Source organism: Pituophis catenifer, unplaced genomic scaffold (genome assembly GCF_029215685.1).
Source record: "Pituophis catenifer annectens isolate HBS135680 unplaced genomic scaffold, rPitCat1.0.hap2 SCAF_4, whole genome shotgun sequence".
Taxonomy (NCBI): Eukaryota; Metazoa; Chordata; class Lepidosauria; order Squamata; family Colubridae; genus Pituophis; species Pituophis catenifer.
In genome coordinates, this window is record NW_027256884.1 from 91,578,907 (window position 1) to 91,596,414 (window position 17,508).

At 35.6% G+C, this 17,508-nt stretch overlaps 1 protein-coding gene across 1 annotated transcript in view; it reads right to left on the minus strand.

The window, feature by feature from the left end:
• Positions 1–2,954: 2,954 nt before the first annotated feature.
• The window catches only part of ILDR2 (immunoglobulin like domain containing receptor 2), a 61,039-nt gene continuing 46,485 nt past the window's right edge, over positions 2,955–17,508 (minus strand). Inside the window, exons 5-10 of the mRNA XM_070943641.1 lie at positions 16,138–16,284; positions 13,866–14,042; positions 13,048–13,161; positions 8,025–8,235; positions 5,889–6,549; positions 2,955–3,024 (exon numbers count right to left, since the gene is read on the minus strand). Coding sequence (XP_070799742.1) covers positions 2,989–3,024; positions 5,889–6,549; positions 8,025–8,235; positions 13,048–13,161; positions 13,866–14,042; positions 16,138–16,284 — 1,346 coding nt within the window. The 3' untranslated portion in view covers positions 2,955–2,988. The remainder of the gene's footprint in view (positions 3,025–5,888; positions 6,550–8,024; positions 8,236–13,047; positions 13,162–13,865; positions 14,043–16,137; positions 16,285–17,508) is intronic.

Below are 17,508 nucleotides of genomic sequence, written 5' to 3' on the forward strand. Positions count from 1 at the left end.
TAGAAAACATATTTTCTGTTTTCCATTATAACCAAAGGATACTAAGTGGATTGGTGTAAGAACTGAAACTAGCAAGATTTCATTCACAGACAGAATTGTTACATAAACATTTAGTAGTTATCTCTAACTTTTAATGAAGGAAAAAGAATGGCCAAAGTCATTCAAAGACACCCAAAAGACAGGATGGAAAGATATAGACTTTAAACACTTGAGACAATTATATCTAGGGTTTCATCTTTATGTTCATTAGTAGCAGATATTCTGCACTTATATAACATTTGGTCTACAAGAAAGCAATTTATTTAGCCAAATTGTATCGGTGAAATGTCTGCTACAAGATTCTGAATATGAATCTTACTACCTAAGGTGTAAAAATGTATTGCCTTGCTGGTGTGAAGTCTTGCAAGTGATAGCACATAAAACCTTGAATTTACTGGGTCTAAGTCGAGTAGCCCTCAGCTGAAGAAGACAAAATCCACCACTTTATATTGAATATGCACATGAAAAATATGCATGTGTAAGACCCTATTTGAGTGTAATGGGCATTTAAGTCTAACAGGCATCCATTACCCTCATTACTTCATTAAGTAAAAGATACTCGGTACTGGGGCCTTCAAGGTATATTCATACTGTATCAATTGTTTTCATATCATGATACAGCATAATGTATTGTTGGGTTTTGGCGCAATGTATGATTTGTATATTGAGATTTATGGATTAGTATGTTGGATGTATGTCAGTATGTATTAGTATATTTATGGATTAGTAGGTATAATATATTGGCAACAAAAACTTTTCACTTGTCCATTAAATCACAATTAAATTCAGCCTTAGTCTATTATGATATAGAATATTATGATAATTGACCTATTATCAGTAGGTCAATTATGCTGATAGTTAATGCAATCTCATTTACCATGAACTGGACACAGCCATATAAGCATTTTAAAAAGCACAACTATCACTAAGAGAGAGCCTTGTCTATTAGTCTTCTACATCTAAAAAGCTACTATACATGCTAAGCTTACATTTGGGTAGCTCAATTACCTCATGCTGATGACTTTCCATTATTGTGAATTAAAATTTCTGGAGTTCCAGAAAAATGCTGATTGACCTTGGACTTGAAACCTTGTGTATCTGTTGGGCATGAGTTTGTGAATAACTATAGCAGTCTGTTCTTTTCATCTGTACGTACAATGTAATTTTTTAGTTAACAGGAAGTTTCCAATGATTTGTACAGCTAGGAAACAATGTACTGGTTTTCTGCCAACTCTGAAATGTTTACTGATATTGATAAAGCTTAGTAACAAGTTGTCTATCAAGAAAGAAACCTGACATTTCAGAAAAGAAATCGAACTGTCTTGCTAGTGTTGTCACATAAAATAAGATGGTTTATGTTAGGATACCAACTAAGCAGGAATCATTGCTATTATTTGTTAACAGCAATCCTTGTGTTATTTGTTAACAGAATGGACAGCATGGCTTCTCCGCATGGCTTCTCCAATATAACAAAATAAAGCTAGTTTAATCATTAAAAAATAAAAATAATATATCAAAGTTTCATGAGGTTGGAAACTGTCTCAGATTTTCTGGGTCTTCATATGGAATCTTTAAAGATTTTAGACATTTTGTTTTTTTAACATTTTAAACCCTTTTATTGAAAAAAAAATATGCATGGAAAAATGTTGAGAGTTTTAAAATTTCCTGATGCCTTCAACATGATACAAAAGAAACCAAACTCAAGAGCATTTTAAGCTGCTAATTCTGTCACCCAATTGTTAAAAGACTATTAATGCTTTACAAAAAATTAAAAAAACACGAAGTAGTTCTTAATGGTCATGTTTATCCAACATTTTTTTTATTTTTAGGATTTTTTTTCTATTGCTTTTTGAATAGTCTCAACCAGTAATAACAATCACAAAGTAATACTGATCTATGTATAAGTATAAAAAATGGAGAGAGAGAAAGAGATTTACATAGATATATTCTTTGTTTTCACTTTCTCTCTGTATGTATGTATTCCTGTATGTGTGTACGCATTTTCTTTGCATCTCATTTTATTCTTTCTAGTTGTAGTGTTTCCTCCCAATTGGTTTTCTAAAACAATGATAATTGTCCAGAGTGTTGTCAGCAGAACCTGAACTTGAGCTCATCTTAAGATAGGACCATTCAGTAACCCCAGCTGAAGCCTTTTATGGCTATACTTTATCTGTAAGGCAATGCTGATACATCATATCAGACAATAGCAAAATAACATGGAACATTTTCATTACAGCAAAATATATTGAGTTTCACTTTCAAAATAAAACATCAATCTCACTGGCATCTCCCATTACTGAATGAACAGGACATTAAAAAACAATAATGAACTTCAGATGTCATACATTGTTGCTTTGTCCTTCATAGTCCAATGCTCCACATCTCTGTTTCAGGACATTTCCAAAAGGATGAAGATTCCTTTTTCCAGATGTTCTTGAAAAATATTTCTTAAATTACAACAATCACTAAGTATTTATTTGAAGTCTCTATTTCTGTCTGAATGTGATTAAGCAGAGAAATGGGGCAAACTCCCTGAACCTGTTGCAATGTTTTCTGTGAAACATAAGATCCAGTGCATGTGGAAAGTCTGCCATATCAGAAGACAAAAATTCTACTGTACATTAAAGTTGCTTCTCTAAAACTGCAAATGTTCCAGAGAGGGCTCAAGATAGAATATAAAGGCAGCACCTTTGCAGAAAGAAATCCGAGGATAAACTTGCCAAGAAACTTTGTGTTTCATTTCCTGGTCAAGTGAGCTGTTCCTTTCCAAAGGGTTAGTCCATCAATTGCATGAGATCAGCTGCTAACACTGACTATGATATAAGATCTCAGTTCACAAGATGAAACATACAAATCTTTGAATGTACCCTATGAAAGCATTTATTTCTTTAAGACTTCATGACTTTGCTTGCTTTCCCAGTCCATTAAGACAACTCTTCTATAGTAACATCAAACCACAAGGGACATCCTTGTCGGGAATTCATTCTGAGAAAAACAAGAAAAGAGAAGCAAAAAATATAAAATATAAAAGCAATCAACAAAGATGGGGTGTAACATATCAATGTTTTACGTCCTCCTCCCCTCAAAAAAACCCCCATAAAATGAAAAGGATCAAACATTTCTGTCATATTATAACCCTAATACACACCTGCATAGCCCTCCAATTGAAAATAATGAAAAAATAGAACAGATTCATTTTGTATTCCTCTTTTTTAGAGTTAAAAATCTCCTGTGTACACACTTCATCAAAGGGGCTCTATTTTTTTCCCTTCTCCTTTGAAATAATGATCACCTAGCAATATAATAGTCAGTAACATGAAATATTGTGTGGTCAAATTCTTTCAGACAAAAAGAAGAAAGGCTTCACTTCAAGAGCAAAGGACCTTTATATGATATAAATAAAGAAACAAAATAAAAGGAAGGCTCTTCAATTATTTTTATATGTTAAGGCAATTTCACTTTCCTCTTTTTTTCTTTTATTCCATGTAAAACAGGCAAAAAGTCACTGTGCTTCTTTTCACGTAGAACACACAATTCTATGAAATCAAGCATTCAGCCTTCCTTTAAAAAAAAAGTTTTGCCTGATGGCTGGGGCAAAAAATTATCCATTATCGAGCTAGTCTAGGAAGAGACAAGAGACACAACAAGGAACAGAACAAAGGGGCCATTTGGCCATTTCAGGCCAAGAGACTATCCTATAAGTCCATTCTAATTGATCTGGAGGCTTTGCTATGTGCTAATTGTAATCAGTATGGATTTTTCATTGATTTGTTTAATGATATTTTATATATAATGATCATGAAAAGAAAGACGGCTATGATTCAATTATTTATTCATTCATAGGAACCTTAAAAATGTGTGTGGATAGTTTGTCCTATTCCTTTAATCTGTTTTTTCATAAGCACAACCTGAAGTTTATATTTAATATAATTAGTCCTCATTCAGGGACCACAATGGAACCGATGACTCAAGCAGGAAGCGAAAAATCATGTGACCGCAACTGTCTTTATGATATTAGATTTTTTTTTATGCTTTTCAGAGTCTGAAGGTGTTGTGGTCCGCCAGCGGCCAACGGAGCTGGCAGCAGATTTGGACAGTGAGGAGGTTGGGGAGGAACATGGGCCAGTCCTGGAGTCTGGGGAAAGCTCTGACAAGTGCTCTGCATCAGAGGCAGAGATGAGACCAGGGCCATATGACAGGTATCAACTGCCTTCAGAGTCAGACATCAGTGAGGCAGACAAACAGGTGAAGCCTGTTTCCAGTGTGTGCATGCGCATAATTGCCAGATGAAGGGAACAGCTAAGGAACAATGGGAGTAAGGCCACAGGTGGACAATGAAGGGCCCCTCCCATAGGGAATAAAAGAGAAGTGAAAGGGGAGTGCTGTTTCCAGGAAACTATTAGTTCATTCCTGCATTCTTGCCAAGTATTGCGGCGTATTGGCCACTCTCCAAGCCTGATAAAGGTCAATAATTGTGAACTATCTTGAAAGTTAGGAAAGGATAGGAAAGACTTTGCTGGAGAGGAATTCACTATAAATTAAATAAAAGGGGTTTATCGGAATGAGGACTCAACTTCGTGTTACTGTGGAAGCCTAGGTCAGAACAGAAGAATATAAATGCTTATATAGCCCCTTTTCCCTACTCCTTTGCCTTTCGGAATGTTCTCCCCAACACTAGGATAATTAGCAAGAACAAAATCAATATTTGCATTTACATTCAATAGGAAGGAAGGGAATACAAGAGAGTGACAGACACACAATGCACTACATCAAAAGGTGCTAGTAGCTGCCCAAGAGACAAGCAAAAGCCTTTAGTGTGAAACTGATTTGGATCTTGTCAGTTTCAGGCAGCAGCTATGAGTTGCATGGTTCTATCAACTAATGAATATCACAGAGCTGAGCCTGTTAACTTGTGGTTAGCATTTTTTAGCAATGCACTGTGCTGTGGTGAAAAGTTTGGTTATAGACAATTAGTCTGCTTTGTGATTGGGGGAGGGAAGAAAATCATGATAAAGCACAGAACAACGTGTACTAATTAACTATAATGACAAACATGTAACAGAGAAACAGATGCTGTGAAATTCATAAATGTGGATATTGATCACAAAATTACTTTTCATCATAGATGTAACTGTGAATGGTCACTGACCAAGGCAGTCCCTAACAAGGATTTTCTGTACACTCAGATTTTTTAAGGTATTCACTTTCATGATTTACTCTTCACAAATCTGGTTCAACACAAGAGTGTCAATGGAAACCAATGAAGTCTCACAAGCAGAAGAACCATCTGAGCAGACTCTAATACAGAATCCTTTTCTTTTTGCTATCATTCTTGTACTACCATAGCTACAATGTTCAATGGATAAGTTCATATTGTAAATTCACTGGATAACAACTCTTTCAACCATTCAGAAATAAGTCAATATGTCTTTCAAGTGTGGCCTAATATTAAATTCTTTAATTTATAGGTGTAAATTAATAAACAATGAAATTTTTATTGATGAAATTAAGATGACATTAAGACAATTCCTACTGAATTCATGGCATACCCTTATGCTAATGACACACACTTGTTGAATTCATATTTTGCTTCACTCATATTTCTCTTAATCTATGATACTGAATTTTGCACTATCCTTTTCATCTGGCCACATTTTTAAATGTACATTTTTGAGTTGTAAAAGCAATATTCCCTGAGGTAAAGAAAAAGTAGTGAGGGGTTGTTGTTGTTTTTTGCCAACTGCAACTTTAACATTAAGAGTACACAACATCTCTGAATCGTTTTATCAAAGTGCAATAAACATTCTTCCTATTTATCCTCAGAGCAAGGGTATCAAACATAGCCTCACTGTTTTGGGGGGCTCTTTTTTCCTCTTCTTCTCTGATGAATTGAAGTTAGGTTGTTCTCTGTTTTTGTATGAAGAACCCCGACTCAATTCCCTCTCGCTGTAAGGTGGCAGAGTATCTTCTCCTTCCTCTTGTTGTGGAGGTTGTTGCTGCTGCTGTTCTGCTTTATAAGTTGATGGTGGTGACCAAGCATAGTAAGATCCTCCCCTTTGACTGGATTGTGAGCTGAGCTTTGAAGGCGACTCACTATGTTCACCATTCTCATCATAGCTTCGTGATTTCCTTTCAAGGGCACTAGTGAGGTAGGAGTGGTCATACTTCTGACTTCCTCCAGGTGTCCGACACACTAGCCTAGGCAGGTGTTTCTCTTCATGCATACGTCTCCTAGGTGGACTGTATCTCCAACCCCGGTCTGAGTCTGTTACTGGTTCACGGTTTCCTCCCCTGCATTTACTATAAAAATTATCTGAATTCTCCAGATGTTGTATTGGTCCCACCCTTGATCCTGTTCTCTCAAAGTGTCGTGGCTCCTGACTCGCCTCAGCCCGATGGACCTGTTGACTGTAAGATTCAGCAAAGGCTGCTAATTCATCCATGGAGACAGCTGGCACTCCGAAAGAAAAATTCTTTCTTGAAAGCATTTCTGACTTTGATCTCTGCTGGCTGCGTAAGAGATAAAAGAGATGCTTTGAATTTTTGGTTTAATTTTTTTAGATTAATTATGTAACCTACTTGCCTGTTCAGCCAATGTAAGTAATTCCCAGATGAACATTTAAAATATTATAACAGTATTATACTCGTACTGGCAGCACCCAAGTAAGAAGTGGAAAATTCTTTTTTAACACTGATTGCCCTATTTCTAGAGCAGAGGAAAGTATATATCTCAACAAAGACAAAACTTTTTATCTGTGTAGTTTTCTATATCCAGGCTATCTGAAAAAGTTATTCTCCAAAGCCTCCAGTAGAGGTCTTTTACCACATGCTCTTTCAATTGGATTTGTAGCTATTGAATTTGGACCCTTTGTCAGGCAAATCATCTGCTATGCTGTCAAACTATAGCTAATAGAACTACAATAAGGATAATCCACATGCATGACTCCAAGATATTCATTTTAACCTCAGTACAAATAATGACAGAGACTTAAGATCACAGAGCTGAGCCTGTAAACTGCTGGTTAGCATTGTATTGATCAGATAAGAACAATCAACTAAGAGAATAATACTATGCCATTTCTTACATCCCATCTTTCCTCTAGGTTGAGATAGCCTGGCTCAGAGAATGACTATTACAAGTCAAGCATGTGTTGGGGAAATCCTGGTTTGGTAATAGTACATATGACTAAGGTTTGACACAGTAGTTGGTTGGTTGCAAGCTAAACAAGACAGCAGTATAATATTTTGGGAGAGGAAAAAAAAGAAAGAGGGAATTTTACTTTACTTTGTGTCAATCACTTCAAATATCACTCTAATTCTGACCACAAAGAAAGTGATGAAGTTGTCTACTATAGACTGTGTATTATGGAGTGTAATACATCTTATGAAAAGATATTATTTTAAAGAAACCTAAAATCTGATTTGTTGAATGTGATACAGTGCCTAATCAACACTATCCAGATGGTTGACATATCAGTATGGCTCCCTAAACAGGCTGTGCTTGGATGTTAGATGTTTTATGCTGTCTGACAATGTCCAAAAGATAAAGCGCACAAAATACATTTTCCAGATACGACAATGCCCTTTTACTGTGCTTTAACTGTGCAAGCTACTTTGTAACTTAGCTTAACTATTATTAATTATATAACCCATATTTATTGTGTACAACTCAAGATAGTATACATAATGTTCATTCCTCATAACAGCAGTGTGGGGCTGTTGGGCTGAGAGAGAGATTGGCATGAAGTCACCCAGGTAGCTTTCATGCCTAAGGGAGGACCAGCAATCACAGCCTCCCAGTTTCCAATCCAGCGTTTTAACCACTATATCAAACTGGCTTTCCTTGTGTTTATCATATCCAGTGCGGTATATCAGATCTTTTAAATGCCTTATGTTTATACTTGCTATTCATCCATATAAATCAGGAAAGTAAAAATACCGAAAAGCAATAGTCTTCTGTTTCCACTTTCCACCATTGAACTCACCTCATTCTGAAGCTTCCTCTGTCTTCCCTGTAATCAGAATGTGTTTGTGGCCTCGATGTACCACTTCCACTAACAACCCCTGTCCAGTACTCAGCATCACCACCCATATCTCCTGAAGGAGGAAGTGCTTTTCTGCACACTTGACGGTAAGATTGGCGGAAGTTGGGACCCCCGTCGTGTAAAGAACTGAGCTCTGAGATGGTGTTACTGTCTGGGGTGAAAGATTGTAGTTATTGGGAAAGTGTTAGAGAAGATACAATTTCTTGAGACGCTCATACCACCCTGAACATTAGTTACCCTCAAAACAATGCTATAGAGCACTGCACACCAGAACAACTAGACACAAGAACAGTTTTTCCCCGAACGCCATCACTCTAACAAATAATTCCCTCAACGCTGTCAAACTATTTACTAAGTCTGCACTACTATTGATCTTCTCATCATTCCCATCACCCATCTCCTTCCACTTATGACTGTAACTTTGTTGCTTGTATCCTTACGATTTATATTGACTAATACGATTTGATTGCTTTTTTGTACCCTATGACTATTATTAAGTGTTGTACATTATGATTCTTGATGAACGTACAGTATCTTTTCTTTTATGTACACTGAGAGCATATGCACACAAATTCCTTGTGTGTTCAATCACACTTGGCCAATACAAAATTCTATTCTATTCTATTCTATTCTATTCTATTCTATTCTATTCTATTCTATTCTATTCTATTCTATTCTAGTTGCATAAACATTTTCATTGTTTACTTATGATGTAGAAGAATTTACAAACAATAGTTCTCAACCTTCCTTATTTTAATTCTCACCACTGATTTCTGTCAAAAACCTAGCTGCCACTTGTGGGGAAAAGTCAAATTTTTCAAATTGTATCATACATATAAACTTATGTTCTACTATTATGTTTATCACTATCAGTAATTATGATACATTTTAAGAGCAAAAAACTTGCATTAGTACTATGATCATAAACTTTACCCTGCAGCTCTAAAAAGAATAGATGAGATTAATTGGGGTGAAACAGTGTTTGACATGGGAAACCTTTGCAAATCAAGAACTATTCCAAATAATGAGACATGGCAGAAAACATGTATTTATCTATTTGTTTAATAACAAGCTTATGTTTTCATAAGATGCTCCAAAGCTAGATGCCAGGAGGTCCTCTGCTGAATGCTCAACTTCCTTTGTCTTACCACATTCAAGTGGAGAATTACTTTGCCTTCCATCTATCTGGTCTTCCTTTCTGTTATAAATATACATACAGTATGGGATAAGGGTTCCACAGTATTACTTAATGGGCTCTGTCTGACCAAGGGAAACTTAAAATTGTAGTCATCATCAACAATCTCTTGTTTGGGAAATTTCCCAGCATTCTGCAGCATAAAATCTCATTCTTGCAAAGAACAGAATACTGGCTGACTTTTGGTGTGTAGCATGCTGGCTGATTTTCTTTACTCTCATGATACTCTACTAGGAAGAATGTTCTGCCATTTAGTCCTTGGTACTGGTGATGCTGGAAAGGCCTGAGATAATTGACTTAGCATTTCTCCATCTGACTAAGACCTGAGTGGGAAGGATTCATTTCTTTGAGGCCAATGAGGAAGTTGCCAGTGTGGTTGTTCCCAAAAGAATCAAATAAGATAGCCCCATTAGGAATCCCTAGAAAAACTGAGCAATTTAAAGGTCAAGGCCTTCTGCTTGTGTTATATGTGTGCTTTGTTATACTTGTTGGCATACTGTTTATTACTGCTAAGTATATACAGTATCTAAGGATGTTAGTACTGGTATTTGCTGCAGGATGGGTGTATAGAAGAAGGAGTTTTCAGGCAATGGAAGATGTATCACTGGGAGCACAATTAGTCAAATAAAGAAAAATAACAGGCTAAATGTTTGAAAGCTGTCCCATTTCCAAATCAAGAATTCCAGGCATCTTCTGTTATTTTGGTGATGCTTTAAGAAACTAGGTCACTTTATTACTAACATTCTACCCATTATTTCAGTGCAGATGAGAGGACTGATTGACATACATTATCAAAAATTGGGTGCAGATATTGATAGCATTATTCTCATCCTCTCTGCTCATTTAAGTAATAATTTCAGGGCAACCTAGTTTGGAGGACCAAGGAGGGAGTGCTGATGTTTTCATAAAGATTTCACCATTCTTATAAGGAAATATTCAGTGTTTCCATGTATTTGGTACTGGACCAGATAGTAGTATTGCTGGCATATTAATCATCATGTTCTCCAACAACCTCTCTGGTTAAAGTGGCTAAAGTGGCCTTAGAGGTGACAGTGAAGAAGCAAGAAACGTTAATTTAGACTTGTAACATTGCTGTTTGGCAGAACTGTTTCAGGTAGTGAACAGACTCTTCAACAATGACCCAGTAATGACAGCTCCTGAAATGTTAGCTTGTTCACTGTGGTGAATTTGCTAAGGACTTAGTTTGCATCTATTATAGCTGAATCTGGAGAGAGATATAGATCACCAAGAGTTCATGTTTTAGTTGACCAGTTTCAGTTTCCGAGAATTGAGGATAGCAATATGTTCCACCTATCACCTGCAAATTTGATTTTTGTCCATTTTGCTTATTACATCTAGCAGACAGGAACTGATGATATTGATCCAGGGAGAGGTAAATGCCTTCTCTGCTCGAAAAAAAGTGGTGGTTTAATCCTTTCTAAAGACCACACCTTAGACTTGGGAGATACTTGAGAACTATTGCCCTATTACAGATATTATTGCTTGGGCAAAATGCTTGATAGGATGATAAACAATTTATTTATGCGTTATTGGATAATATTGATACACTAGACCTGTTCCAGTTTGCTTTCAGGCCTGGTTTGGCACTGAAGCTACTTTGGTTTCTTTGCTAGATAACAGATTCAATGGGAAATACAGGATAAGTGCAACTTTCTAATCTCTCCTGGATTTAATCTTAATATTTTACCATCTACAGCTGAAGCATTATTTTTCAATGGCTTGGTGCCTACTCCAGAAAAGATTAAGGGACTACAGAGTCCCTGGCTCCAGAACAGATCCATTTTATCACTCTTGTTTAATATCTATATTAATTCTATTATGGTGCTATCATCAGTAGATTTGGAGTTGAGTATCATTTGTATACTGACGATATCTCTAGCTCTAATTGGTAGGTTTTTTTGTAGATTACTTTTGCCTGTAATTGGATCAATAAGCAGAAGTTGAATCCAACAAGATGGAAACACTGTGGATTGATTGTCTATGAACTGGAAAAAAGTTCAGTTCTGGGTGACATTACTATTTATTCCCTACAAAGAAGGTGGTACACAGTGTTGGGGTATTAGATTTTCTTCTGTCACTTGAATGCTGGCAGCTGCTGGCATGCCCTTCTGATCAGGGATAATCCATGCCCTGGTAACATATGCATATTTGAGTTATTGCAATGAACTTGATATGGGTGTGTTATTCTGGATCTGTTCTTGAAGATGGCACAAAAAATGCTGCTAGTATAGAATGCAGAAGTGATTATTGCTTTGCTTACTTCACTTAGATGTATTCCTTTATTTTGAGTTTATGGCTTATACATTTCTTTGAAAAGTTTCTTTGAACAGTGGGAGGCTATACATTTTTTAAAGAACTAAATGTCTGGTAAGTCTAATTTTAAAGATTGGTCCAGTTTAAAAATATTACAAAAATGACTGCAGATCAGAGCTCAATAGGGGGAAAAAAAGTTCAGGGAAAAAAAATAGAGACTACATCTTAAAAAGTGGTGCCTTTATAGTGAAGTCTGCTTATAGAACAGCATATCAAACCAATGTGACATTTATATTATAATGTAAACATTTTCATATGCATTATTTCTATGGTGTCAGAAATATGGGATCTCAGTAATACTTTTTCTGGAATGGTAAATGCAGCTTTTCACAATGACTTGATGTTTCCCACCCATCACCCCCATTGCTTATCCCACTGCATGCAATGACATTTGGATCCTAGGCATTCCAATCTGGAGGGAACCTTTTTATAGTATTCTTAGTGGGTGGCAATGGCAGCATGTTCAGTGATGAGTGTTGTAGAACACCATGTAATTTGCTAGTTTTTCTCAGAACTATGTTTAAAGTCATTCCTTCAGTCTGCCTATCAATTGATTGAGGCAGCCTGCATGTCTGAGACAGCTAGAATGTACTGGCTCTTTTAAAGTGAGTCTATTGAACGTGTGTGCTAAAAATAGACAGCAGCAATTATTATTTTTTACATAAAAACCCCAGTATTCATCAAATCTGAGAGGACTAGATGAGTCAATGACTTGGGTTACTATTTTGTTTCACTTGAAATGATTGCTATATACAGATAGATATAAGATAAAGTATCCGTGGGTAGCAATTTGTGGACATGCACCTGCTATAATATTCTTTAGGAAAAAAACACTTCAATGAATGACTCAGTTATTCACAGTGGAAATGGTAATATAGCTAATTTATCTTCTTCCTAAGCTACTTGTTAAATCTTTTTAAAATCTGGTTTATAGAAAATTGGTTAAAAGTGGATTATATTATATATTACTAGTTTATGACATAAACAATATTTAAACTACTTTTAAAAAGTAAGCCATATATTCATTAGCTAAACAATCGAGGAAATAGGCAGTTCTAATCCTTGATTCTTATTGAAGTAAGAGGTCTTATTTTATACAGCATTGCATGCAGTGGCTCATTTAATTGAATATTTTTTGTACTTATTGAAAAAGTCACATGAAAGTTCCAACCTCCTTCCCACTGCAATATATGAACTGGATAACATGTTTATGTAACTTAATTTATACGATTAACAGATTTATCAAGCATCCAGAAAATTTCTCCTAAGGATTTTTGAAAATTAGCACTTTTTTACTAACAACACCTGGAACCAGTGTTACCTAAAGGATAGAATATGGTGGTGAGCATGGCAGTGGGAGGTCTATGTTAAAATTCCATAATATTTTAAATTGAACAGCATTAGGTTGAAATAGTTGATAAAATTGTTTCTCACATCTCTCTCGCATCCTTCTGGCTGGATCAAACTGGGCCAATTCTTTCTCAACATAGTATAGCACCTTCATAGAATCTCTGTCTTTATCAGTTTGTATTCGGTAACCCTTGTGCACTGCATAGAGAAGTAAGTGATTAGTAAATGTAGTCTTTCTAGGAAACAAATATCTAATATTCCATTAGGAGGTTATTGTCCTATGATGTATAACTGTCCTAGCAGTTTTTAAGTATTTAGAAATATATTTTATTAAATAATAAACCTTTACTAGCTACTGATGATGGGGAGGTTTCCAAGTCCACTTCAAAGTGCTGCTTGTCATCTTTAAAGCCCTGCTTGGGTCAGCTTCTACCTGTCTCTCTTTACTCTAGCTTTCTCCGAATTTCATCTGCCCATTCAGTAACATCTGACAGAGAGAGTTTGCTAGGAATCCCAGCATCAATTGAATGTAATCTTCACTGAATCCAGAATTCAAATTTTCTTCATGGTTTTCCTATTCCTTTGCAAACAGAAACATTCCCAACTAGATATCTGCCACAACTACTCCTAAATTCATTTTTAGACAGTCATAAAACATAGCTCTTCATTTGACATTTAGAGATAAGATAATACTAGGATAACTTTCTTGATTAGTCAATTGACTATATAAAAGCAGGATAAGGAAATTTTATGCTTTTCTAATTAGTAGTGCATCCAATTGATTGAATTATAACTGATTCTGTTATAAATTCTATTTATTTTAACATTCCAGAAATGAAGTGGCATAGCAACATATTGGAGAGGGAGGGAGGGAGGGAGGGAGGGAGGGAGGAAGAGATTACCACTTTGTGTTCCTGCACCAGATTCACTTGGTGCCAAGGGAGGTAGATGTGACTTCTCGACAAGGACAGCATGAGATGGGACGCCACTACCCAAAACAGTAGGGATACAGTATGGACCTGGGATTGATGTGACTGCTGGAGGATATCCAGCTTTTGCAGCTTTTCCAGCTTCATACACTGAAAAAAGAGTAACAAACAATACTTAAAATATATCAATGAGCAGCTGTCCTTTTCTTGTTTAGCTAGCAGATGACAATCTTGGCTGAATGTGAAAAATGAAGAAGAATTGGATCTGATCACTATTCGAATTGGATTCCATGAGAAAATCTCAGGAGTGTAGGCTACATTGGAAAATAGAAAACCTAAAATCATTAGCTGAGCACAACTCAGAAGATTTGCCAGACTAGCTTCTCCTCGATCCTGGAAACATGAAGGAATAAGCATTATAATGGAAATTTAGTGAACTCATTTTAAAGAAGCAATCTCACTAGAAGATATTCCAGAACACAATTTACATATTAGTGCCACAGGAAAATTTGGTTTTTGAACTGGTTAGTTGTACAAAATTTGAACAATTGAATAGACAAGTCCAGGATATAAATGAAATTCGAAAAAATATAACCAGTCACTCTCTTGCTGAGGAGGGGGCTGAACTCAGGAACCTCATATTTCCAACTCAGTGATTCCTCCCTTAATCTCATAGCAGTTGACCTTTACTACCATTGACAGCTTCAAGTTAGTATAAAAGGACAACCTGTTGAACAGATATGGTAACAAAGTAGGACTAATACAAACAAAAATGTGCACAAAAAGATCGTATGAATGTTCTTTCTCGCCATATAGTCATTTTGATTCAGAAAGATTAGTGCCATTTTATATATGCATTCATTGAGAATGCATACCTATCTTCTCCAGTACAATAATCCGGTTCTTTTTAACTAACTGAATTTGCAGATGAATTTAAATGTCATTTAGCTACCACTGTTGATTGAAGCTGCTGAAATGTTATGAAAAACATTTAAATCATCAAAAATTAAACAGCAGCTTTAAAAAAATAACACTTTTAAAAGTTAACATTGCAAACTCACACCCAATGGTGGCTTTGTGCTAGGTGCTAATATACCTGTTAATTGAAACCAGAGAAACCTGCAAATTGTCTGTGCCATTATCCATATTAATTTCAAAGATCTCAACACTTTTAGATGAGCTCTTGAGAAAGCTTGTAGAATTGCAGATAAGAAGACTGACAAAATCTGGGTGTGCTAGCAAAAAAATCTCACAATTAGGTACATTATCCTACACTAGCAGTACAAATAAAGTGTAAACTTTATAGTCAGCTATACAACAAGTTAAATAAAAAAACAAAACAGTAACTTGTTTATACAAAAGGCTAAAAGAAGTTATACCAACAGACATGTTTTAAAAATGTACTAAAGCAGATGTCCCCAACCTGTCCATGGCCTGTTAGGAACCAGGCCATGCAAGCGGCGAGCAAGCAAGCGAAGCCTCATCTCACCATGTGCGGAATCTACCTTACATGCAAAACCATCCCCCCTCCTCCAGTCCATGGAAAAATTATTTTCCAGGAAACTGGTTCCTGGTACCAGAAAGATTGGGACTCCTGTTCTAAAGCAATGTTTCCCAATTTCAGCAACTTTAAGATGCATAGGCTTTCATTTTAAAGTTTCATCTAAAGTTACTGAAGTTGAGGAACAGTATTCTAAAATGTCATAAAACAAAGTAGTCCAACTTTATTCAGCCTCCAGTAGTTATACAGTACATAACTAGTTAAACATGTTTTCATCTAGACTGGAAATATCTTATTGCTATCCCATGAGTAACAACATTTATATGAAATTTAGTCTTCTGAAAGGCCAGATAATTTAAGTTTTAGATTTGTATACTGATTTTTATACTATATGTACCCTAACTATAGCTTTCAATCCCATGAATAGCAATAGCACTTAGACTTATATACTGCTTCACAGTGCTTTAAGACCCCTCTAAGCGGTTTACAGAGTAAGAATATTGCTCCCAACAATCTGGGTCCTCATTTTACCAACCTTGAAAAGATGGAAGGCTGAGTCGAACTGCTGAACTGCTGGCAGCTGGCAGTCAGCAGAAGTAGCCTGCAGTACTATATTCTAACCACTGTGCCACCATGACTCTTAGCACATAATTTTTCTTTATATAAAGAAATATACCAGACAGACAATGTATCTTGATTAAAGATTTGTTTATACTTTAATCCGCATTTTATACAGTTACTCACATGCTCGTGGACAACAGCAGGTATCTGGACAGCAAGGGCAACGAATGTAACAGCAGCAGTTATGAGGACAGCATTGGCACCAGCAAATGCCAACTAGGAGAAAGAAAAGGAAAAACCCGAGGATCACCAAGCCTACAAACATCCATTCTGTAAACAAAAAGAAGACATATGAATAAAAGTTGGAGGTGTCAACCAATAACTGATTAATTGATCAATGAAATACAAATAATAAATGAATTACACAATACATAGGCTGAAAACAAATGCTGATCTTTAGCTCATTATACTTATTTGATAAAACCAGTTTAAATTAAAAGTAGACCCATGAATCTCAATCCTAGAACTATTTAAGACAGAAGAAATAGTATTTCCTGAGAGGGTCTATAAGGAGTAATACATTTTGTATAGTGTATTAAGGAGAATGGCAATATAATGACACACATGTTTATGAAATGAAAAGCTCTAAATCCTCTTTTTGCTCATTTCAAATGGATATTTGTTCTGCTAATCAAAATTCGAATTTGTTAGCTGAATGAACAGCCAAAAAAAATTGGGCATAAAGAGGCGTGAGGATTTCCGTCTAGAATATATGTATGGGATTATTTTGAAATACATTAAGCAATGAAATAATGAATAAAATAATTAATTTTATAATAATGACATAATAAAACAGTGTAATATAATATGCAATAATTCAAACATCATAAAGTTGCCAAATCATAAAAACTCATAATAAAAGATATCTTACAGCAATAATCAATTTGTGTGGCCTGGATGCTCTCTGATACCATCTTGGTGATATCTTTGCAGTTGTTTCATTACTAAACTGGGTAACATTATCACCAAACTAGGTAAGATCATCAGTTACTAGGTAATGAAACGACTGCAAGAAAACTGTCAAGTTCAGAGAGCACCAAGGATCCCACAGTTCAATCCAGAGCAATAACATTATCTTCTATCAATAATTAATCTTGAAGTTAGCCATTCCTTGGCCAGCTATTCCCTTATTGTTTGGCACCTCAACAGATAAAATATAGCTTCGTGATCTTTCTAAATGTCAATAGAAAAGAAGCTATCCTTAATTTGAATACAAGCTAAAATGATGACTATTTTATGTAACTAAAATTACGACTTTATTGGATTTATGAAGAAGCATGTAGTGTTGAAAAAGAACTGTTAGATTTTTAAGTAGGTTTTTTAAGTAGGTTTGTTTTAAAAGATCAGGAAACTAACAATTCTTTATCAATGTATGTTTATACTAGAATATATACATCCAATTGTTGTAAACTGGTATAATTACAGTAGGCTAGGTATAAAAGGCTAGTAATGGAATCAAAATTCCCTAATATGCTGTCCATAAATGCTGGTATT